This window comes from Colletes gigas, unplaced genomic scaffold (assembly GCF_013123115.1).
Source record: "Colletes gigas isolate AHSC1104 unplaced genomic scaffold, ASM1312311v1 Colletes_gigas_Sc00105, whole genome shotgun sequence".
Lineage (NCBI taxonomy): Eukaryota > Metazoa > Arthropoda > Insecta > Hymenoptera > Colletidae > Colletes > Colletes gigas.
In genome coordinates this window covers 48747-74208 of record NW_025106731.1, presented here as the reverse complement: position 1 = coordinate 74208, position 25462 = coordinate 48747, and the positions used below count along the sequence as shown (strand labels likewise).

At 35.6% G+C, this 25462-nt stretch overlaps 2 protein-coding genes across 2 annotated transcripts; one reads left to right on the top strand and one right to left on the bottom strand.

Moving 5' to 3' along the window:
- Positions 1-2443: 2443 nt before the first annotated feature.
- Positions 2444-2935, top strand: LOC122404121 (histone-lysine N-methyltransferase SETMAR-like). Its single transcript, XM_043408023.1, has one exon. It carries the CDS (start codon positions 2444-2446, stop codon positions 2933-2935), a length of 492 nt encoding a protein of 163 aa, XP_043263958.1.
- A 19576-nt stretch (positions 2936-22511) lies between these two features.
- LOC122404120 lies at positions 22512-24556 on the bottom strand. The gene is made up of 2 exons (XM_043408022.1): positions 24470-24556; positions 22512-22853 (listed from the first exon to the last, which is right to left on the bottom strand). The coding sequence occupies exons 1-2, from the start codon at positions 24554-24556 to the stop codon at positions 22512-22514; spliced, it is 429 nt and encodes a 142-aa protein (XP_043263957.1).
- Between the last annotated feature and the right edge of the window lie 906 nt (positions 24557-25462).

Here is a 25462-nt window from a genome sequence, read left to right as displayed (position 1 = left end):
AATCCGTTGGGCTGCGTCCGTATGGCGAAATACCAAATTTATATACGATTTCGTTCGCGTTCGTTGCTTGCACGCGATCGTAAATAAGCATTTTGATGTGTTTGAGGTAGCGCTCGCGAATGATACTTCGACAAACACGGCTTCTGCTATCGTAGCTTGAAAGGACAGGTAGACAGACGGACCAAGGGAGGCGGAGTGCACGCGGCGAGAGCGGATGCAAGTAAACGATTCAATAGAGCACCGCTTCGACAAACATCCCGGTTCTAGTAATTTATACATCCACCCGTAAATCTGTCGGATATACTTTCTAGAAGTGACGAGAAAACGAGTTCGGTGATTTATGTCGTTTCAGGGGAAAAAACCAGACCGCGATAGCGCGCCTGCGCGAAGAAAATTTACCGATGGCGCGTACCATCGAGTTTATACAAACGCCGTAACGATCATCCTGAAGTTCTCGTGGTCGAGAAGCGCGCTGCAGGCCAAATCGAGATACTCGGACCCATCGTTTTCTGATACCGATTGTTTGATTTAGAATGGACACTTCGTTTCCCCGCGAAACTGCTTCGAAACTGTGCGTAGATAAGGCACCGTTTGTGCAATCGCCAATGCGTAATACTTTTACGATGAACACTTGATGCTTTAGTCAAACAGAAAAAAAGTACTTTTTAAGTTAATTAAGACGTAACTAAATGTTAGAGGATGCTTACTAGAAGATACACGTTGGATCGAAGTAACGTTATCGTGCCGTCAAAGAGTCTAGTATCAGGCCTCGGGACGTTTGTAGGGAATTCTAAGATTATTCTATTCACTGATTCTTTTTTCCACATTTTCAGAAACGAACTATTTTATATAAAATAAACAAAAATATACACCAATATTGGGTTTTGGAAATATTTGGTTGTCACGCTTTTCGTGCATCACTCTGTATATTTATACAGTTAATGCTATAAATATCTCTGACTAAAAAAATGCCTTCTAAATTTTAATTACTCTTTAAATATCAATATTTTTTCTTCTATTAGTTACTTGTACATGACTTGTAGAATTATAGTTCGGGCATTATCTGCTTAAAGTTCGATTCATATTTGGTGATTAGACTTAATACATTGAATAAGTATACGAGAGCCACAGCTACAGATACAGACTATCGTCGATGCATTACCTCTTCAGAAACAACTTATTTTGTGCCAAAAGGTGGACGTAAATCAAATCTATTAACAATTTTGTTTGTTTGAATTTTTTAATAAATATTCACATTTGGTTATATGAGCAAGTGAATATTCATTGACAAATAAATGTTATTGTATTATTATACATGAAAATTATATTATATTAATGGTCGGAGATCATTTACTTCTCAATAAATATTCACTTCCTAATATAACCAAATTTGAATGGTTACGAAAGTATTGGAAGTAAATTCACAGGCAATTTACTCTTATCTTCTCACTGCAAGGTGGTTATTTGCACTCTTGAGCGTTCAAATATTGTCGGAACTTATCGTAATAGATTTTTCAAATTTTTGAATTTCTTTAGTGACATAGTTTGTATTAAGATATTTGTGAATTGTGTAACTGGTTGCAAAACGGTACATTTAATATGATAAGCAATGTCTTTGATTCAAATAATTGTATTCCATTTATAGAGACAGTAGCCAGAATATTTTTCTGAACTCTATTTTAATTCACTGTCTCTTTTGCTGCAAGTGATACTTTTGTTTATTTCTTTTGTCCCTTTTTGCGGATTTTCATCTTCTACCATTATAGCTGAATTATTGGCAAAGATTGCTCTTGTCGTGTTAGGACTAGTTGACATAACAAAGGTGTACATTACAAATACACCACAGCTGGTTTAATCATGATAAGAGTCTATGTTTCTCCACTTGACTTGAAAGTATCTCCAAGATAAAATTTTAATTAAAGATAGAATTGTTTGAGAAATAAATCCATTAGTTTGTATAAAAATCCAACGTTTCAAAGCTTATCAAAGGCTTTATTAATATCAAGATACCCCAGCAGACAGTCTTTGTTGCTGTTTGATTTATAATTTTGTGACTTTATTAAATGATTTAGTAGTGGCTACTAATTATTTTTATTGCGACTATATGATCATGAAGTGATACACTATTGCAATGACCAAACAGGCTAATAAATTGTAATATATCACAGTACCAAATACACAACCTAGTCAATACACAATTTTCAATTCTGACACAAACAAATAATGCACGCGGTATGCTAGTGGTAAAAGCCTGATGTTTTGTCCAAGTATTATACTTTACTTCTCGTCCCATAAATAATGTCGTTTTTCATCACGTCTGAAAATAAACACAGATATCTTGTTTGCCCGTCGTATACTACATGACGAATTTCAAAATTCTTTCTTCAGTCTAAATCCAGCGCTCGAAGCATCAACGCGCGTACTTTTCTAAATCAATCAGAAAATGGACGTAAACGAAATCCATTTGACGCATTGCATGTTGTACGAATTCAAAAAGGGCAACACGGCTGCGGATGCGGTTAAAAATATTTGTAAGGTGTACGGTGAGCATACTTTAGACGTAAGCAAGTGTCAACAGTGGTTCTCGAGATTTCAAAGCGGTATTCTGAACTTTCCCGATGAGTCGAGATCGCTAGAACTCGACGAGGAAGCATTGAAGGCTCTACTCAAAGTAGAACCACGTTTAACCAATGATGAAATAGCAAAAAGACTGAATTCTACCTGCACTAATACGCATCAAGATTTAGCAAAGACTGGAAAATTATCGAGATTCGGAAAATGGATTCCACACGAACTGTCAGTGCCGAAATGTATCCAACGCGTGAACATTTGTGCTCCGTTGCGAGACCGGAAATACAATCATTTAAACGAATTGTTACCAACGATGAAGAATAAATTGTATAAAAAAATTCCAAACGTAAACGACACTGGATAACACGAAATAGAAAACGATGTTACTGTACGTATAGTGGTATGTAGATAAACGACTATTTGTAATGAATCGCGAAAGAACCTTCCAATTTATTTTTATCGTTGTAAAATGTTTTATTTGGCTAATTATTCAACAATGTTGATTGTGAAAAGTTCCAAAATATTTTTAACCAATATACTGACGATTAAAAGTTATAATTTTTAATTTTTTCACAGTTACAATGAACTTCAAAAACGACATTAGCTATGCGATGGCCTAATGATATAAGTCAAGTTTAAAGACAGTTTTTGTACCTCATCGTTACATTATTTGACATTAGAAGACGGTTAATAATAACGATAATAAAATAAAACTACGAGAAAAATTGTTCATTTTTAGAAGTAAGCCAGATGCAGAAGATGGAATGTGAGACTGACACGTTTTGAGTGGAAAATTGTCAGACATCTTATGTACACAGAGTGATCTAAAAATATGTTGATAAGTCAACCTTGATAGTGAAATAAGATGAGAGAAAGATAAGTATTTGTTTGAAGATAAATTCTAATTTAATCTCTGTATAATGAATATTTTGACTACGTTTCTTCTCAATAAAGTTTGAATTTTCACAATGCAAAGCAACGTATATTTTAATGTAACCTAAACTAATTTCGAAATATTTATTCATTATTAAAAATCTCATTCATCACGAAATGTTTTTAAATTTCCTAAACCTTTGTTAAAATCGATGTTTCAGCAGGGCTGGGTAAAATTTAGAGAGAAGGTATTTTAAACAATAAATTGTATTTCAACGATATTCGTCGTTTTTTATTCCAACTTTAATTAAACGAAATTCAGTGGTGCGTATGGAAAAACTCGACGATATTAAAATACAACAATCCTATTTGAAAACAATTTCCTTCGAAACGGGAGTCGTTCCTCAATAGCGAAAATCGGACGAACGACGAAAGAAGTCAAAAAGTCAATCATAAATTCTCGTTAAATCATTAATTAAAGGGGGGCCACGGCTGCCTTGAAGCATTAATAATCAAATACGGAACTTTTTCTCTAATAAAATCCAATTTACCGCTGATCGATCGCTTGAATTTTCCACGGGAGAGGAACGTGGCCGCGTGTAACAGTAAGTCAAGAAACGAGGAAGCGTAAAGCGAAGAGAAAGCACAACGGTCGCGTAATCCCGAAGAGAGAGAAAGCGTCAAAGTCCGCGGGGTGCTGTAAAACAATTCCAAAGAAACTTCAAGGCCCCCTCGTAGCCGGTGAAATTTATTTGCGCTCGCCGAGAACGCATCTAACTTCTTGGGGAGCAACGTATTAATGAGGTCACACTCTACATACCCCCTCCCCCTTCGACTTCGTTACTTCTAGGTACCAAAGCTAATTCGATTAACTGTGTTCCGGAGCTACGAAGGCTCAGCGAACTCGCTAATATTGCTCGATGTACAAAGCGGGCTAATTATTCCCCGATAGAGTTTTCGTATGCATCTCCTGGCCATCGTTTCAGGCCGGACCACCGCCACAATTTTAATCGCTCTTTAACACGTTTATTAGTATTAACAAGCAAACAATAAACGTTATCGAGGTTTTGGATTCCTTGCAAACTACACGAAGGTAATCTAACCTGCGTCGGTCGACAATTTTGTTATAATGCTCGTTTATAAATTGATACCGATCGAAGCTCCCTGGTGTAAGACGTGTCCTTTTAGGAAAGTGTTTGCAAGCGTTGCAGCTTCTTTAGAGATCAAATGGTACACCGATGCTTTAGGGATAAAATGTTATTTGATCCCTGAAGAAGCTAGCTGCAATGCTTGCAAGCACTTTTCTGAGAGGAAACTGCCAAGACCGTGAGAAGGCAAGTGCAAAAGAAAACGTCATTTCACAAAGGCGCAGACAGACTTACCTAAAAGTTAAAACAATTAAATTAATCATATCTATTACTAGTTGTTGCGAGGAAAATAACTTAACAAACTGTAAACTGACTGATTGTAGACATTTAGAAATAATGAACACGCCTAGCATAAAAATAGTGTTTCTATCTTTTAAAACGTCTATTGATAGTTTCCCCAACGTTCAGCTACGGTTCCATTTAAATCATCCCATAAATGTTCAATTGAATCTAGGAAAGAACTCTGAGGTTGCCATGGCAAAAATTCAATATTACTTTTCTTGGAGGATTCCGTTTCAATTTCGCGCGTACGTTCGGAGTCGTTTTTTTGCAATATGAGAGAATTTTGAAAACTCATCTTTGCAGCAGTAGGTTTTGTTGCACAATATTTATACTGAGTACTTCTAGAAAGTGGGGCAAGCTGTAACTTTTTTCTAAGAGAAGATACAAAAAATTGATACAGGGAAATATTGAATCCAGCCACGAGAACTATCCTCTGACGATATAACTTGTTTTTAATGCAACGATACAAGTGAATTTGACTTAGAATTCTTATCATAAAAGACAAAATGGATTAGAATACATCGATCGACAACAAATCTGCAACTCTTTATGCAATTCTCATGCTCCGTTTCAGACGCTTATGTGCGAAATTTGAGCCAACAGGTGTCGTTGAAACGCATGAAGCTTTATTTCTATTTCTTAAAAATTTTATTGAATCTCGAACTTCTATTTTCAAGAACTTTTACTTATCTGTTCGTATCGAAACTTATAACGTGAGAACTTTTATTATAAAAGTTCCATTTCAACTGTTGCAATTGAACCTATTGAAGAAGTTTCATAACTGTTCCGATCTTTAAACGAAATGTCTATTTGGCATTACACGAGTGTATAACCGTGTGGCGGTGGCGATCAGGCTGTTTGGAAGTGAAAAATCGTCACGTCGAATCGTTAGCTTGTTGGTAAAGTATGTAACGATAAATAACGTCACTAACAAACATCATCGCGGTCGATAGAAAAGAGAAAAGGGAAAATGGAACAAAGAACGTTATTAATCTCAACCATTCGTCATATGTATAAACAAGCAAGGCAGTTGTATCCACAGAAACGCATTTGTCGACAAATGTTAAATGCACGCGAAACTTTAAACCTGTTTTTCTCGAAAACATGTTTTTCAAATTGATGACCATGATATCACAAGAATAAACGAACAGATTGATTTCAAAATGGAAAACGTATTTATCGAATTTTTTCTCGATTACTATATTTTTCTCATTTATAAGTCGGAAAGTAAAAAGAGAATCGAGTGTATTAATGAAGAAATTGAAGAAACACGATTAAAGCGACCGATACGTCAAACTCTTGGCATACAAGACGGTACTGGCGAAATTCGAAGTTTTTCGAACAATAAACTCGCTTCTCGGAGACTTCATACAGACGTCACTTGTACGACAAATTTTCTTCCCGAGGCGGCTTATTAATTGCCCGTTTTGTTACGTAGCAGCAACAGGCCACCGCCACTGACAGTTACCCGAGCGAACTATTCCTTTTTCCGAAACGGAATTCTGATTAATTGACGTGGTTTTAATTAAACTTTTAATTAACGAATCCAAAAGAAACAACGATACCAAGACTAGGTGTTGCCGACCGTGACCGCGGACGATTAATTATCGACAATAGAGAACTCTATGTGCAATAAGACGAACACCAAAGGTGGACCATACGAGAGAGGGAATTTATGCTCATAAATTTACACGAAATTTCTAGTGATTAGCAGCCACCTCTTTCATCACCGCTGGCATTCGCAAGAAAAATAAAAGAGACTGCGTAAAAAGCGAACCAAACTTTTAGTTACTTCATAAACGACAAGTAAATATCAAAAAATGTTTTACTTGAAAATAATGAACGGTTTTTTTAAGTTAATTATTCGGGATTGTTGACAGATTTAACCCAGCGAATTTTTCAGAAACGAGATCAGGGTATGATAAAACGAACGTTGGAATTTATGAATAAAAAGTTTAATCACCGAATAATCGTCAATTGAATCATCGATACACATCTCTCGTTTCGTTTTTCGCAAACGAGCGATTTTTATGTTGGACGAAAAAATTCTTGGAATAAATGTTTATCGAAAATGTGCACAACATATTTCACGATATTAATACGAATAATAACGAAATTTCACTGGCATTGTCGACAATATGGTATCATTATTTTATTTTGGTTGAATTTTTACGAAAGTATGCATTTACAAATAGAGGGTTTAGTTAATATTCAAGAATTAATGAATTTATCCAATAGCTTCCAATTTACTGGTTGTGTGTGATTGCAAGAATAAAAAAATTACGAAATATACAACGATGAAGACTACTTCCAAGTCTCGCTTAATTAAAATCATCGTAAATAACTAAACCTTTCGTTTATGCTTTGAAACACGCGGTATCTATAAAATCATTTTTATATTTGTATTATTTTTCGGAACGGATCATTGAGCTCGTATCCGAAGTATAAGTAAATTGATTGTTCGAATTTCGACCATATTTCAGGAAATCTAGCCGTGCAATCGGGTGGATGATTCCTGTTGCTCGAATTCAGTGTAAAATTCGTCGCTCGAAAGCGTGAATTACCGTACTGTTCCAAACAAACACGTATGGAATCCGTGAGCGTCAATCGATGGCTTCGACGTAAGTGTAATGCACACATTCGGGCTCCGATATATGCGATCTAGATTACATAAAGTTCCTGCGATTCGTATCGATACTTTCTATAAGACCTTTGAGTTTCAGCGATCTCTCGATACTCTGCACGAAACTTGAAGCCAACTTACTGCAGCGAGACGTGGAAGTATATATCGTGTATGCATCCGTGTATACAGGCGCACGTACCTCTTTCCGTGGTGTTTCCACCCCCGTATTCGGAAGTAGCAATCCCAATATCAACCGACCTTCCGTGCTTGGATATGGCAGCGGGAACAAAAATGCCGTGGAATACGGTCGACACTGGCGTATATCTTTGAAGATACTAGATGAAATTGTTTGCTACGTTCGCAAGTAATATTCCAGATAATTCTTAATACCCCGGCATCAATTAAAAACTGAAATTACGCGGTGTACGGAATGAAATTGCATCAGAAGCGAGATTACTCTCCTCGAACTCGATACGTGAGAAAAAATATTCACCCAGCCATTGCTAACGAAGTAGAAACGAATCCGGAATACTTGCTGGGACGGAAGAAAAATTAATTTTATATGAAAGTATATTTTTAAACCATCTTTCGTACGACTTGAGACATATTTGTAACTAAATAAAACGCGAAAAATTCTCTTCCCTCGCAAATTTTAAGGGGTCATTCTACGTTGTAGGCACGAAAAATACATGTTTCTTTGTGATTTTTTTTTGCGGGCTATTAAAGAGCGATTAATTCCGTGTTTTGTAGATACATTTATTATATATTTAGCAATATTTACGAATTTTTGCAACGCATAATATCTATTGATTAAGCTGTTTTTGTTGATTAACAGACAACAATTTTACAAACGGCGCCGACTGCGTATGTGATATCTTGCGAACAAGTTATCCGAAATCCAAAAACCAACGATATTCTTAATATAGATGAGTGTGGTTATAGCATGAACTAGGATTTTTTCAAAAAAACAAAAAATGGCAAAATGGCAGCTATTTTATGAAAAAATACTGAATATTTTCATATATTTGGTTCCGTTTTTGTTAATAAAAGAAAAAGTATTGCATATATCGCAATTATCCTAGTTCATGCTATAGGGAGACCAGTTCTAAAGATACTGTATAAATTTCATGTTGATATCTTGAATGGTTTTTTCGTTATCACATACACAGTGCCGAAAAATGTAGTTTCGAGAAAAACAGCTTTAAAGTTCCACGTCTAGTTGTACCTGCGTGTGGTACATTACAGCAGGCTATAACTTCGTTAGTTTTTCAAATTTTAATTTAATATTTGGTAGATATATTTTCGAGACTACATACTACAAGAAAATGCGAAACAAATTCAACTTTTTAACGCCACAAAGTAGAAAAGCAACTTAAAGTTTTATGTCCAGTTATACCTGCGTGTGGTACATTACAGCAGGCTATAACCACAGACGAGGTATATGAATAGACCTTTCACCTAATGTAATTTTTCGGCCCGAGTTTCTGCGGTCCCGGGACCCCATTACCATTTTCGTGTCACTCGCAACGTTATCAACAGATTCAGAAATTAACACAAGAGGAAGTGAGACAGAAAATAAAATTACATAAATTTTATTATTTTTGAACGGAATTAAAGCTGTAGGGTTCATCATTGGACATTAATCGATTAATTTCATTGGAATAACCAATCGATTGAGATTATTTAAAGATTTCAAAATTATTAAAATACGTAAGGATCTCATTGATAAATACACCGCAAATCCTCTATTTTTTATTTTAAATTGTAATATATTATTTATTTAAAACCTAACTCGGCAAAAACGCATCTGCGACTCGAAATCAGTGTTATTAGACCGCACACCAGGACGAAGAAGGTATGTGGAACTATAAGAAGAACGCAGCCATTAGCTCATATTATTTGCTATGTAATTAATAATTATATTAATTACATAGTAAATAATATGACCGTGGTCTCACCACGTGGAGGTTGCTGCGACTGAAGACCCACCCTAGCCTCGCCCCAACCACCCTTCCTTTGGCGAGAAATTCGAATACCTATCTAAGGGAGAAGCTATCGAAAAGTTAGAAACGAGCTAGAAAAGGAGAGTTCTTAAAAGAACTGCCCAATCAAGAGACGAAGAACCTACCAAATGTCAATACATGTGTAATGATACACATGTTTTCTAAAAACGAAATTGGAATGTGCAACTGCACGTACGAACTCTGATGAAGAGATCGTAAACCTAACGAAATGTTGATACATGTGAGACAATCCAGTACATGTTTTCTAGAAACGAAATTGGAATGTGCAACTGCACGTATGAATCCTGATTACTAAATTATCAATATGTACTTTATCATTAATTGTTCCTTCTTAAAGTAGAAACATGAAGAAATATGAGGAAATATTTTCTTCTTGGTGTCTTCATCAATCCCACGATGTTTTTCTAAAACATACACTAATATACAATAAATTATAACCGACATGAAACAAAGAAATACGACAAGAAATTTTCTTTTTGGTGTCTTCGTCACTCCCACGATGTTTTCCTGAAACAAAAACTCATATCCAATAAAATATATAACTCATATAAAACAAATAAATATGAAAAAATATTTCTTCTTGGTGTCTTGATTAATCCCACGATGTTTCCCTGAAACATAAATCAGACAATAAATAAAATTGTACAAAGAAACTAACTACATCAAGCTACTTCAAACTACAATAGAGTGGCACATATGGGGATGAAGTTAGACGTTTTAAATATCGCAACATTACGGGGCAACAACCTTGATAAATCAACAATCGCAACGCTAATTTATAATAGAAAAAATTCCAAACGCGACTTGTAAGAATAAAAGCAACCCGCGAACGGTAATTATTCGCAACACTACCCTGAAAAGCAAACGCGAAAAATAGTAATTCGCAACTCTAATTCGCAATCGCGTTTACTAAAAATTCACAACGCTATTTTTAAAGCAAACGCCCGGTTCCTAGGTTTGCATAAAGACAATCACGAATCGTATTTATTCGCAGCACTAATATATCAACGCGATAAATATTTGTTCGCAACTCTACGAGCAAACGCGAACATTGTATATTATTCGCAACTCTAACTTTAATCAGGGGCTATTGGTACATGTACATAGACATGTACTGGCCACAAAATAAACTAACTACTACTAGTACTACAATTGGGGTAGAATTTGGGCATTGAAAATATCGCAACGCTAAATAAAAAATCGCACGATTGATCAAGATCGCAACGCTAATTTATAACGTGAAAATTACAAACGCGGTTGACATCCATTATTATATGTATAAAAGAGTAAAAAAGCAACGCGAATCGTGATTTTTCGCAACACTACCCTGAAAAGCAAACGCGAAAAATAGTATTTCGCAACTCTACGATCAATCACGTTTATCAATAATTCGCAACGCTATTTTTAAGCAAACATTCGGTACTTAAGTTTGCAAAAAACCAATCGCGTATCGTGTCAAAGCGCAACACTACCCTGAAAAGGAAACGCGAAAAACAGTGATTCGCAACTCTACAAGCAAACACGATTATTGGATATTCGCAACTCTATGTATATCATAACCGCGAGTTATTGGAACGGATGGCTGGCATGTATGGTGCAATCATGTACCATCAGGTACATGCATACGTGAGCGAGTCAGAAAAATAAACTAACTACAACCACAGACGAGTTAAGTGACAAAGTAGTAACAGGAATGACTTTCCATTCTCATCCGAGGATGAAGATGAAAAGCCATTTGTTGCAGCCCACTCTTGAGACAGTCTGTCAGGGCCTCTTCGGCTCATTGAGAGCCTTTTCTTTCTTCGGCGGTCCTGCCGATGCCTGAAACTTACGAAAGACCGGGCTCGAGATTTTGTGCAATACGTAGTCTTCCAACAATATACGAATTGTTGCAAGAGCATACGTGGTGTATCTCGAGCGGGACGAACGTTTCGAAAGGGACCTAATCCCGACCGCGAGCGCGAGAGAGCGACTTTAACCAGTTAAGTGTGTTTGACGACTATATCCGTCATGCAGATGTAGCAGAATTTTGTGTCATGACGACTATATCCGTCATGCGTAAAATTTTGATACAATTTGATATTTAAATTGTAATTTTGGCGAAAACTAAATTATATTCGTAAATTTTAATATGTTTAAAATGTTTCGAGGTCAAGGCAAAATGAAACAAACAAATAAAAATTATAAATAATTAATATAAAAAAACCACATATACTACGAATTAGTTTTCGTAAATGTATCGTTGTCTTTTATTAGTCATCACAGAAGCAATTACGGATTCATATATTCATTATGCATTGTACCATGCTTCGCTCAACGCCATTCTCTAACAGCAAGTTAAAGTAAGAAATTGATTTTTCATTTTTTTTTTTCGTTCATATACAAAATATTTATGTTAATTTCAGTAAATAAATAAATGTGAGTAATGAAATGAAAAAAATAAAAGTCATTTTATTACAACCTAATTTCATATTACACATACTCTGTGTTTGATGTCTATACCCGTCATCGTTTGATTATCGCGACACACACTGGTGCACGCTTTGCAAAAAGATCGCCACAGTTAACTGGTTAAGAGTTGCGCGATTCGAGGAGTCGAAAATAAAGCCGAAACAAACAGCACAAGTGCACCGTTTGAATCAGCAAGATTTCTACTCTCGAAATCGTAACTACAGGAACAGAACTGCCACGCCAAAACGCGCCTACCCGAATTACTAATGTGGACAGTCCTGCCCTGACCCTACCTACTTAGGTTTAAACACACACACACCAGAGAATAAGTTACCTACCTACCTAACCCTATATTTAAAAAAATGCAAAACTCAGTCTCTCAAACAAACACTCCACGGTTCTCATTCTCAATGTTCGGGCGCGACCTAAACTAGAGAGGACTCCCCGGGGTTCCTCCGACACCTGGACACAACCTCATTCATACTCTAATTGTGTACGTACCAGTTTTTGCAGTAGACTGACAAAGCTAGTGCCCATTGCGTACTTTTATTATTTATGTAAAACATTTTAATATATCTGATATAGTCTTTATTAAAATATACTCTATACATATATGATTATATAAGATTGAAAAGCTAATTCATTATGCATTTTACAATATTATCGACGTGTATGCAATACGAACAATTGCCAAGTAAATAATAACTATACGTTTAATATTATTATTGTGATTGTTATGAATCTAATGTCAAAAAATTCTGTATCTGAATTGTGATGAACTTTTGATACGATGCACTTCCACAACCTAACCACAAACACACATATGTGGACAGTACATCGTGCACGAGACACTAGCATTGTCAGTCGCACAGATAAATTATTATTATAAATGTTACAAACTAAGTCATCGTGCCCCGTTGCCTTCGCTCGTGCAAATAACACTTGGGCATGTGCATGAACTTAGGCAACGAACACGGGAAAGTATCCTGAAAATCCTGACTAAAACAACTGGTTATTAATAATTAACTAAACGGTATCTATTCTCAGTTAAAATGGCTCGACTTGTTATATGTAATATATCAACAACAGAGTACGTTAATATTGAAAGATATTATTATTCAAGAAAAATTTGTGATTGAAATTTAATTGTTCAAAATGTAAGACTTTAATAAAGATTTCATGATAAAATAATTTACTTTGCAAATTGAAATAAATTTGTTAAATTATTATTCAAAATATTCAATTAACCTTGGTCGATTCTGTCGTCAAAGTAAATTTAAAAAAAAATAAAATTAACATGCATGTTCCTTTGAGTTGAAAATCGACCAGTCGCGAAACGCCTTCTTGCACATAAAATACATCATATGATGTATTAATTAATAAAACGAATATTTAATAATTATATTAATGATGTAAGATATTTTACTCAATCATACGATTAATATAATGTTTTCACATTATATTAATTCATATTCTACTCAATTATTTAATTCATATAAAGATAATAAACATATTTCATATATTTTATCAAAATTGTGTAATAATCATATTGTGTAATATTTATTGATATCATTAAAAAACGCGAGTGCAAGAAGACCCTAGCCTGCACTAAAAAAATATAACTCATGGGTATTTTTCATACCCGCGGTCACTTAACTCGTCAAAAATACCAAGTATACAACTGGTCACCCGTGTTGATTCGGATATTTCATCCTACAACATGGTTGGGGACCAGAGGAAACAAAATAGCATGCGACTCACCAACTGTAGAATTCAAGCACCCGGGCGACGATGTTGCCTAGTAGGAGTCATCAGCGAAGTCATCAGCGACGTTAGAAACGAAGTCAGCATCAAGGTTAGCAGCGAGATCATCGTCGAGTTTCTCTGAATCCGCAAGTACGATGATGAGATGTCAGGATCCTTTAGAAAGAAAGAGTATATGTTTTTACGAAAAGGTTTCTACCGTATTTGAAAACTTGATGACAAATTTAGATCAAACAATTTTTTTTAAGCGCACTCGGAACAAAATACGAAGAATACTTACATTTTTCGCACGTGGGCATCGCCAAATACTCTTTTTCGTATAGATACAGGTTTCTTGTCGAAACGTGTTCACAAACTCTCAAAGCATTATGGCGTCGCGTCTCTAGCGTGACCGTAGTTTGACCGCAGTTGAGAGTCTCATGTGGTTGAATTGTAATTACGAGCTGTAGCAGAAATAAAACACGAATTTGTTAACAGACACTTATTAATATTGGATAAATGCATCGATGGATAATGACGAAAAGAAGAGAACCGATTAAAAATGAAAAATACGTTTGACCGTAGTTGAGCGCCCCATGTGTTTGAATTGTAATTACGGGCTTTTACAGAAATAAAACACAAATTTGTTAATATGCACTTATTAATATTGTATAATTGCATCGATGGAGAATGACGAGGAGAATAGAAATGGTTAAAAATAAAAAATACGTACCTAATTAGACGCAAAGCTGTCAACGCACTTCTTACACCACTTTCCAGACGAAGAATGACGAACAGGATCGGACACGTCTCTCGCGCGAGGAGTGGGGAGTGGGGTGAGGGAGTCACGTAGTCCGTCTCGACTCTTGATGTGTATCTTCGAAATAAAGGTTAAACCTTATATCTCGAAGAACTGAAAATAAATAAAATGAAGACATGAAGAAAATAAAATTACTATAAAAAGATATCAAACAAACAATTAATTAATGATTTATAATCTTTATACTCCTGTGACGTCACAATGAGAAGCTGTCATTGACTCATCTAATATCGATCTGTTATTGGTTGCATATATAACTAGATCAATTAAAATATATTAATTATAACCATATAATGTGTAAGTATTAACTTTCAATCTAAATTTCAATCAGTTTTTCATATAAAAGTTTCTTTTGTTTCTACTAAATTTTCTAAAGATATTTATTTTAATTCTCACTAGATATCCAACCTTCTTTGACGCGTTGTCGATAACATTGAACTTGACGCAGTTTGGTAAGAAGTCGTCTACAGGCATAAACGAAGTGTGAAGTAGACGCCGAACGCGATATTTTTTCGTAACACAGGGATTAAGGGCACAGACAATGCATAGTATAGACGCATAAAACAACAGTGTTAGTGTCACGCAGATCAGGAATTCATGAGTCCATCTCCAAGGTGAAGTCGAGTGGCCGGCGTCCGAGAATATAAACACAACCTAACTGAGCGTTCAAGACACCAGGCGTATCGAATTACTGACCCTGGTTTACGAGTGCTAGCAATGGTAAGAATAAAATTACTTTCAAAAAATACTGTAAAATACACAAGAAATAGGTACAGACGAATAGTAGACTGTGACATTATAGTATAATGGGAGTCAGTGTCCTACGACATAAAGTACTAACATCGTGAAAAATTAATGTTTTTGTAGATTCTATACATATTATTTGTTTGTTGTTGTTTAAAATTTTTTGTTGTTTCTTTGTTTTAATGAATGTTGTTTGTTAAATTTACATTGAATGTTAATATTTACACATTTATATGTTTTCATGGTTAGAATTTATATATCTCAATTGATCTAGTCACTTATGTATGTACCAATAACAGATCGATATTCCATTTTCAAGCAGAGCCAATGACCAACTTACATTGTGACGTCACGAGAGTATAACAATAATAAATCATTAAGTAATTAATTGTATATTTGTTATGCTTTTGGAGTTATTCTATCCATTTAATTTATTTTTGGTTATTCAAAATATAAGATTTAACCTTTCTTTTGGAAAAACAAATCAAGAATCGAGACGTTGGACTACGTGACCACCTAACCCCAACCCCCACCATCCGGCTATTCTGGTTTCCTTTCGTCATTCTTCCCGCGGAAGCTGGTGTGGTGCGACAGTCTCGCAATTAATAAGGTAACACATAATCTTAACCTATCGGTATCTAAATGCTTCTAATTACTATTATTACTCTCCGTAACTCTCGACCGTTGCCCTTATTTAATATTAATACATATCTATTATAAATTTAGTTGGCATCGTGATTGAAAGTTATATCGGTTTCGCGGTTCTTTTTCAACACCTAACCGAGCTCAATTGTCATTATATTTTTACATTAAAATCTCTTATAACATATGTCGGGTTTAATTGTTGTTTAATTGTTATATAGATATAAATATTTAAACATATATTCGATCGTAATTTGTATTTTATTTCCGTTGCTGTCTCTGACTACGAATCAAGTTCAAGGTCGATGTTCGAAGCCAAGATACTGGGAAATATCGATCGACAGAATTTCACACGGATTACTGGCAGAATTAACCTCTTATTACGACATGTGATCGTACTTTCAGTTCTAATAACAAAAAGCTGTAATGTAATATTTTTTGATCGGGTATTTACTCTTTAATTATATTTATCAATAATATTTTAGCACTAAAATTTGTATTTGTTAAACATATTTAACATTTATTCTGATCATGTTGCAGGGGCAAAGAACTACAAATATTGATGACCGCGCGCAAAGTGGTCGATAGAGTCTGTATTTGTTTCGTCTAATAGGTTTTTGTTTTTCGAAGCACAGTTGCTTCGATTAGATAATCGTTTGAAATTTAGGGAAACGCGAAAGTCGAGTCAATGTTAATTGCACGCTAGTAAATTTTACTTTGCCATTTACTTTTTTTAATTTTTTTTTATATGTATACCAATCGCGGCAGTAGAGTGATTTGTTCGCCGATGTTGATTTTCGGTCGCGTTAATTTAATATTTTTTTTCACTTTTCCTTTACAAATTAAAATTACTCGTTACCGGTGTAGAGTCAGTGCATCACAGAAGAGAAGTATGTATTGGACGAAAGTCTACGTGTAAGAAATGTAAGTACCATCTTACTTTATTCTATGCACGTTTGGAAAAAAATAATATTTTCAAACTTTATTAACGATTTAAAATTTTTCGAATTATGAAAAGCCTGCGATTAGTTTTGAATGTAGTATCTTTATGTTAAATAATGAAATGTCTATAATTTTTATGGTAGATTATAATTATATTCTTGTGCTTTGCAGTTTGTAGATCGCTTCCCTATATCCTGGAAACCAGTAGGACCATGCAGGTGACTTCTCTGATGTATTTCACTGGGCGACAGCATCGTCATCGTTGCAGAGGTATTGCGTCATCGTAGTCAACAATTGGTGAGTTACGAGTTTTGTTCCTCCGGTCCCCAATCATGTTGTAGGACGAAAAGTCCGAAACAACACGGGTGACCAGTTGTAAACGTAGTATTTGTGGCGAGTATAATGACCGCAGGTATATACGTTTTATATCCGTGAGTAGGAACGTACATATGTATATTGTTTTATTTTGTAGATCAGACTAGGATCTTTTTGTACTCCGCGATTCTTAATATGACATGAAAATATATCATAGAGTAATAAAGTAAACATAGAGTAATGCTTATAATATATTGTAAATTGAATATAGAAATTCTTTTACTTGTAAATGACGATTATTATATATTTAATGTTGAATATTGGCTGTTTTTTATATTATTCATGACTAACATTTAAGCATAATTTGATGACTTTGTATCAAAGATACCAAAGTCTTTCCTTATGTATTGAACAATTTGATGTTTCAATTTATGTACAAAAAGACATTTCGCGATGGGTTCAAAGGAACATGCATTATGTATTATTTTCATCTTTAAAAGATACACTTTGACGACAGAATTGTTCAGGAATTAAGTATTTTATTTATTTTGCTTCAATAATTTTTCCTTCAATTTTCAAAGTAAATTATTTTATTTGAAAATTTTGATGAAAATTCTTTGTCTTAAACAATTCAATTTTAATCAAAATAATTTCCTTTACTAATTGTATTTTTCATCATTTACGTATATTAAATTTTTGCTTTTCGTTTGTCACAAATAAGAAAGAATAAAGAATTAGTATATTGTTATTCGCTAGTATTTACTATAATCATTTTTTCTAATTGAGGATTTTCAGAATTCCTTTCCGTGTTCATTACCTAATCTCGCCCAAGTGACCAGGTGCTACTTGCGTGAGTTAAGGCAATTGGCACGATGACTTAGTTTATACAAATTTCTAATGATTTCTATGTGTGACTGACATTGCGCTAGTGTATCGTGCGCGATGCAATTTTCACATGTGTGTGTGGTTAGGATGTGGAATTGCGTCGTTTTAAAAGTTCAGTATAATTTATAATGGGAATTCTATTTCATTTGTACATATTTGTTGCATACTCGAAGATTATAGTACACAATACATTTAATGAAACCTAAATGACAATTAACTTCCTGATCTTGAGCAACAAAAGAAATGAAATCGACTACGATTATTTACGTAGTATATTTTATCGAAGATTCTATTACTTGAAAATTACTTGTAATACGCAAAGGTCATTAGTCTTTGTCAGTTGATTTCAGGGTTTGGTACGTACCTTAGAGTGTGAATGTTTGCAATGTTCGGGTGTCGGGGGAACCCCGGGGCTTCCTCTCTAGTTTAGGCCGCGCCCGAACATTTTGTGAGAGAACCGTGTAGTATTTGTTTGCGAGAATGCGTTTTGCAATTTTTTAAATATAGGGTTAGGTAGGTAGGTCACTTAACTTCTGGTATGAGTGTGTTGGATCTAAGTAGGTAGGGTCAGGGAAGGACTGTCATAGGTCCTATACCTGTAGTTCGATTTCGAGAGTCGAAACGTTAACCGATTCAAACGAATTGTACCGTTTGTTTTGGTTTTACTTTCGATTCTTGGAATCGCGCGTCTTTACAGTCGCTCTTCCCGTTCGCGGTCGTTCGCGGGTAGCCCCCCCACGAAACGTTCGTCCCGCTCAAGTTCCGCCACACCTGTGCCTACAACGATTCCTAGAATCGTTGAAGGACTGTGTATTGCGCAGAATTTCGAGCGTAGGTTTAAGTTTCAGGCATCGACAGGACCGCCGAAGAAAGAAGAGACTCGATGCAGTCGAAGGGGCCCTGACAAATTGTCTCAAGAGTGGACTACAACAAGTGGCTCTTCATCTTCATTTTCGGATGGGGATGAAAAGTCATTCTTCGTTCCTACTTTGTCATTATACTGGTCCGTAGCTGTATTTGTAGTTTTTCAGATGATACTTGTACCACAACATTTTGGGTAAATCGTGATTTTGTATTAGTGTTGCGTAATGAGAATGATCGCGTTTACTTCCAAGATAGTGTTGCAAATAATTTAAACTTGTCGCGGTTATTTTTAGCGTTATGGACGATGAATATTTTCGCAGTTGCTTTCAGAATAGTGTCGTGAGTAAGCACTGGTCGTGGTTTGCATTAGAGGTGCGAGAAATATATGTTATTCGCATTGTTTATCTATGTATTTTTGCAAATAATTAGTTTTATAGTTAACTTTAGAGTTACGAAGGAAGAGAATTTTTTGCGGTTTATTTCAGTGTAGTGTTGCGTATGTGAACTGATCTCGGATCGCGTCAGTGCTGCGAAATATAAATTTAAATCTCGTTTGAAATATAGTGAACCGATTTTAATTGCTTTTGGAGTTGCAATCGGTTGTATTCTTCGCGTTTGCTTTTGGAGTAGCATTGCGAATATTTACTGATCGCGTTTGTTTTGATGGAGAGTTGCGACTAATAAAATGTCCAAATATAACATTGTTATCTGCTTCAGCATAAAGAAGCACCCTGGGACAGCTGGCCTCGTTATAAAAATTGTTTTCGCGAAATATGCATCTTCCAATTTTTAAGTCGTTATGGCAGTCTCTTCGTTCACGAAGTCTATAAGGTGTAAGAACTACTTACATAGCTTGTCTGTGGTATTACAACTATTTGGAATAGTTTAAAATGTTGGAATTTTAATCATAATGTCGGAACAGGGAATTATAGGTGCGCTCGATGAAACTTCCAAGCATCGAGTTGTAGCCAGTTTTAGTTGGGCATGTCGAATCGCGTATGCGCGCCATTTCCATGAACGCAATCTTGTTCTCTGTTCTGTATAACGGCGCAGTCCTGATATCTAAATCTGCTCTGAACTCAAACACATTGTGGCGGGGAAAGAAATGACAAGAGATGTATAGAAACGTCAGTGCATGTGAAGGATGGAAATTAAAAGAACGTACAGACGAATAGAAATGAAACTTTTTACTGTTTCAAGTTTGAATTCTAGAAAAGTATTCGACTTACGGACTATAAATAATTCGTGACTGTATTTATGGAAATTGTTATGAAATTTACAATACTGTTTCAAAATTAATAATAAGAACTGTTCATAAGAAGGATATTGTAAATACGAATAGGGCATTTTGTATTTTCGCAGGAAAAGGTTGATTTAAGTCAAACTATATTTAAAAAATTAATGAAGTGTACTTAAAATAAACGTCACAAATGTTTCCAAGTCCATGAATACTCTTTTGCACATGATTTCTGTTCAAGGAAATGTTTGCCCCGTCGTGTTTCATTTTACCGTAAAGTTCTTTAATTAAACATATTTTAGAACTTGACACAAGTGTATTAAAATCAGGTTTCTCTCCTGAAATAATTCACGAATATCTGTTCCACGGTTGCTCCATTAATGGTATTCCTATTGTTAAACTTCAGCAAAGTTTTCTTCGCAACGTGAATTCGGAAATTATTACGAAGAAGAATAACACTTCGTCTATTGTACAACGTCCATTATTAAATATATGTACAACAACTTAACTTTCTTCTGAAAATGACTAATTATAAGTATCTTATGGTAGAACTTCTGGTGGAAGTTAAAAGTGAATTGATTCAATGTACTATTTTTACGCGATGTAAGACAAAGTTATCTCTTTAGTTATTTATTATATTCAATAGTTTTTTATGCTTCAAAAGGAAATTCTGGGTCAGGTTAACCACGTTTTTTTGCATTAAGAATTTTTTTTCGCGCCCCTTTTAAGTCATATAATAGCGTCCTCCTTTTTAGGATTCGTGATCCCTGCTTTAGAAAATGTTAAAGCAAAGTGTTGTTCCCGTGATCCTTTATGAATCGCCATGCCAGTCTCGAGGAAGTTGGTTCGCGCGAAAATTTATTCCGCGAATGAATCGACTGGTATTTACTCGCCCTAACCTTGGTCGTTGAGGGAAACGATCGGCTGGCCGTGTTTACCCGAGCACTGTGTCAACTGTAAGTAGTTTCACGTGAAAACGAAAAAACCATTTTTGGACTAGCCGTCGACGGCCCCGTGCCTCAAATGAATTAATTTCTTTATGCAAACAGAGCTCCGCCAAGCGAATAATTTTTCAGTCGAATCGGCATATGGCACGGATTAAACGCAAACAGCAGTGCGCAACTCGCGAAATTGTATTTCTCGGTTAGTTTTATTCATTGGGACAGGTAATATGTAAAATATGGTAATTAATGTTGTACTTCGAGCTGTTATGGAAAATGATTTTCAAAAGCGTTAACGTGAATAAATTATCGACGTTGTCGGGGCATTGTTGTGTCATTAATTATTTTTTATTCGTCAAGTAAATATTTTAAATAAATGATTGCAATGAAAGTTTAAAAAGCCAGCTACCCAGGAATACCAGGAACAGAGCAAATTTTTGTTCAAACTCCCTAGAACTCTTATATGTACTTCAACAACTACCCGCCAAATTATTAGTGGACGACGATTATTTAAGGTGCAACGAGTTTTTACGAGTTTTCTGTGCTTTATTTGCTCAATAACTATAGAATACATCACACTACATTTTTTTTACAATAACGAACAACTGGCGAGTAGGGACTTAAAATAACAACTAAACAGATATTAGTTGTGCTTAAGTGTCAATTTTGATCTGTTGTCTGGACCAAGGTTGCTCAAGAAGCTAATATCGTCATAGACATACCCGAGGCCATGGGAGGAATCATCGGTCTTAGATTGGTCCAAAATTGCTAATATGCCGGCCAATCAGTTTGGAGGCGAAGTTGGTCGGTGGGAAACGACATGTAACTGTTAGTTTTAATAATTTTCCCACGTCTGGGATTTTCTGTGAGGTGGCTACGGGCCCAGATGTTTCCTGCGATACTTGATTCGCCATAAAACATCTGGCACCGGTTTTCGATGTTATTGCAGGTAGTAAAGTCATAGAACGCCTGGATTTGGAGGGCCATGCAGATTTGAATGAATTTGATAATTAACTAGCCGCCTTAATGGCATTTGGTTATAGGCAAAACTTGATTGTATGAAAGGTGTGACTCTACATCCGCTGGCTTTATGAATTTACTGTTACGCTGCAACCCAGAATAAGTCCTAATTATTATTTCGCGCCGTAATACAATGTATTAATAAGTATCTATTCAGTTGTTATTAGCATTCTGAAAGTTATCGTTATTCGTTGTGATTATTAATTGCTCAGAAATTGCAATCGTAAACCATTTGATTGCATTATCCTCGATTTCACACCTAGGCGTCGCAGTTTTTCAAACGATTTGTATACTGTTCTTTTTCCCCCGTCCTTTCGCGCCGTTTCTTGATTCGACCGGAAAACATTTGAACGATTGTTACGAGAAAAATGGCGAAAAAAGTTTGCCTAACAGACTTCGGCCCGCCGTTCGTCCTCGCTGATTAGGTTCAGACCGGCCCGACTGTAGAACTCCAGCATTTTGCTCGACCGATTGAATTTCTTCTCGGGGAAGTCGACTTGGATTCTGTTCGGTCGACCGTACCAGTGATTAGAAGTCATTGGAACCTTGTGACAATTGTTCTCCTTCGAAATCTCGAGCCAATAAAGGCTAGGTTTCGTGCGATCGCAGCGTGGCTTGGCAGGATCGTAATCCACCGCGCTGTGAAGACGCTCGTACGCCGATTTCGTGCTATCTTCTTTATTATTGTTAAAATACGAGATCGAATACCGCGGTGCAAACGGTTCCAACTGAAATCAATATTTTATTTATTTTCTTGCTACTCTAACGGGAGAAGAGGTTCCTTTGTTGCAACGTAAAACAGACAAAAATTTATTTTGACAGCGTATCAGCTGATCGAGGTATTGGAAATCTTCAACAGTAATTATAGGAAAAAATGTCATCGTTAGTATTGGATCAGCAAGAGTGTTGTACGGTCATAGTCGGCGAGTATGGCATCTATGTTAGCGTAGCGACGAAGTATGTGTTTGATGGCCTGACACTGTAATATGTAAGCGTTGACGTCAGAGTTCGGAGGAAGGCAAACAGTGCCAACAATGATAGATTTAAATCCAACACGAATCTAGACGAGCAGCTGTTCGATACAGATGGTAATTGCTATAAGCAAACGGCAGCAAAGCGAATCATGCACAATACTACCTATATTCCAACAACTAGTCTGAGATTCGTTCGATCCGAAGATTTTCTAATTATTTGCTTCAATTTGGTATCGAGTATAATTATTAACCTCTACAACAATAGCAACACTATAAAGAAAAGTCGAGAGTAATGAGTTATGCAGCCCACGTAGGCTAGTATTATTGATTGAGAAAGAAATATTTCAACCGTACAAGTTAGGAGAAACACTCTGTATACGTAGTGTTGGGTAAATCTGATACGAGCGGCTATACGAACATGAATGTCGAGTAAATGACTGATCAAGCAGCTGGATAGTGGGTTCAATGAAAACTATCAAGAGAATGTCCATATTTTGGTCGACGTGAATTGTGGCAGTCATATATCGCTAAATGAAAACTACTGTTGGGTCGCAGATTAGAAGTGGATGAAAATGAGGTTTGCCTAACAGGAAACCTAGCTTTAATGGTTTAGGTATGACTGGAAACAAGGGCTGTCTACATCCTAACAGATAAGATGTCAATCAGAGTTTTAGATTAACTTTAGATTTTTAAAACTTTTACTGTTTTATCCACCTATCTCTAAAAACTGGTTCGAGTAAAAAATTTTTATAGAAACCTCTAACAAAGGAAACAAGTAAAAGATTAAATCTAGATTCATCCGCTCTTTACAAAACTTAATTCAGCGAAAGTTAATCCGCGTATCATCGCGAGGGATTGTGTTATCAAACGTAATGAAAGTATCGTATTAAATTATGCATTCCCAGTCGCTCCATGCAGCCGAAAATTGTTTTGCCGTATCTCACGTTGCAGTTTCGATTTCCTTGCGAACGAACCATGTCCAAAATGGAACGTTCAACGAGTGCACAGCCAGCATTAAAGGGGGTAGTCTGGTATAAAACTTTGAAAATATCGATCTTTCGCATTTTCTTCAAATGTCAGGTATAAACGGATCGTAAATATTCGAAAAATTGTCAAAATTATAAGTCTCTGAACCGAACACATATCTTAACAATACACTCCGAAACTTTATAGCCATTTTTCTCGCAAGAAAATTCTTTGGACTGGTGAATAAGATGTCTCAAGATTCAGTCAACCGATCGATGGGAAGTTTTGACTTAGAATTGTCTTTTGTGTTAAAAACTTGTGTAATTATAATGAATTTGCGCTGTTTGGCCCAAACTACTCCCTTGATTGTTAAAGTCTGACGTTCGTTCGAAAATTTCTCTTACCACGGGGTAAAACTTGGCGGCTCTCAGAGTATTCTCGTCTCTTGCCCGCATCTGAACCCAAGGAGTGACATACTCTGTCTGATACATTTTCTTATCTTTCTTATCCGTATCATGACAGGCGATTTACAATCGGATTAACTAAAAATTTATGGGCGTCTCGCGACAGAACGCATACTATTGACAAACGTCATCGAAGGAAATGAAGGTGGCACGTGGTTGTGAAACAGCGAACGCCGAGAACAAAGAGAATGAAAGTCGGGCAGCGCATGAAAGACTGCATTTAGCTTCAGGTTGCTTCGAAATCGTGGATGGGCAAAATTTTATTCGTATAATTCCAACGCGCGATCGACATAATACACAAAATACATTAAAAATATTCTCAACTGCAATAAATACTAAATTCGTCGGTTAATTTTCTTTTTAATTAGTTACTAATGATTCGGTTTCGTGTCACAGGTTTCTAACAAAATTTTGTTTGATTTTAAAATTTCAAAAGTCATGATACTTTAATTGCTGCTAGATTGACTATTTCTTTTGCCGTTTTATCTATTATTAAAATTTAAAATAGAATGTTTAATTGAGAATTGAATAAAAATTAAAATTTAGCGATGAAAAAAATACAAGAAATATGTCACGAGAAACGTAAAAGAAACTATCAAATATAGAAAGTCTAAAATTGTATAATCAGACTTCCTAGTTATTAAACTGAAATATCATAGCCACGTGGGAATGTACTTAGAAGTCTATACCTGTAATTTTATCAGAGAGTATTACCTAATCACGTGATGGAGGCTGTGAACCTCTGCATTGCACCGATAAGTTTGACTAATTATCAAATTAATTTTAAAAACGGACTCATTCATACTGTAATTAGATCTGACTCCGCAAGTCCATACTATAATATTTGTTGACAAGATAAGATAACGAAACTATGATTCTGTATTTCTATCGAAGCAGACATTGAAGTATTTGTTGGCTGTCGTTCTACCAGGA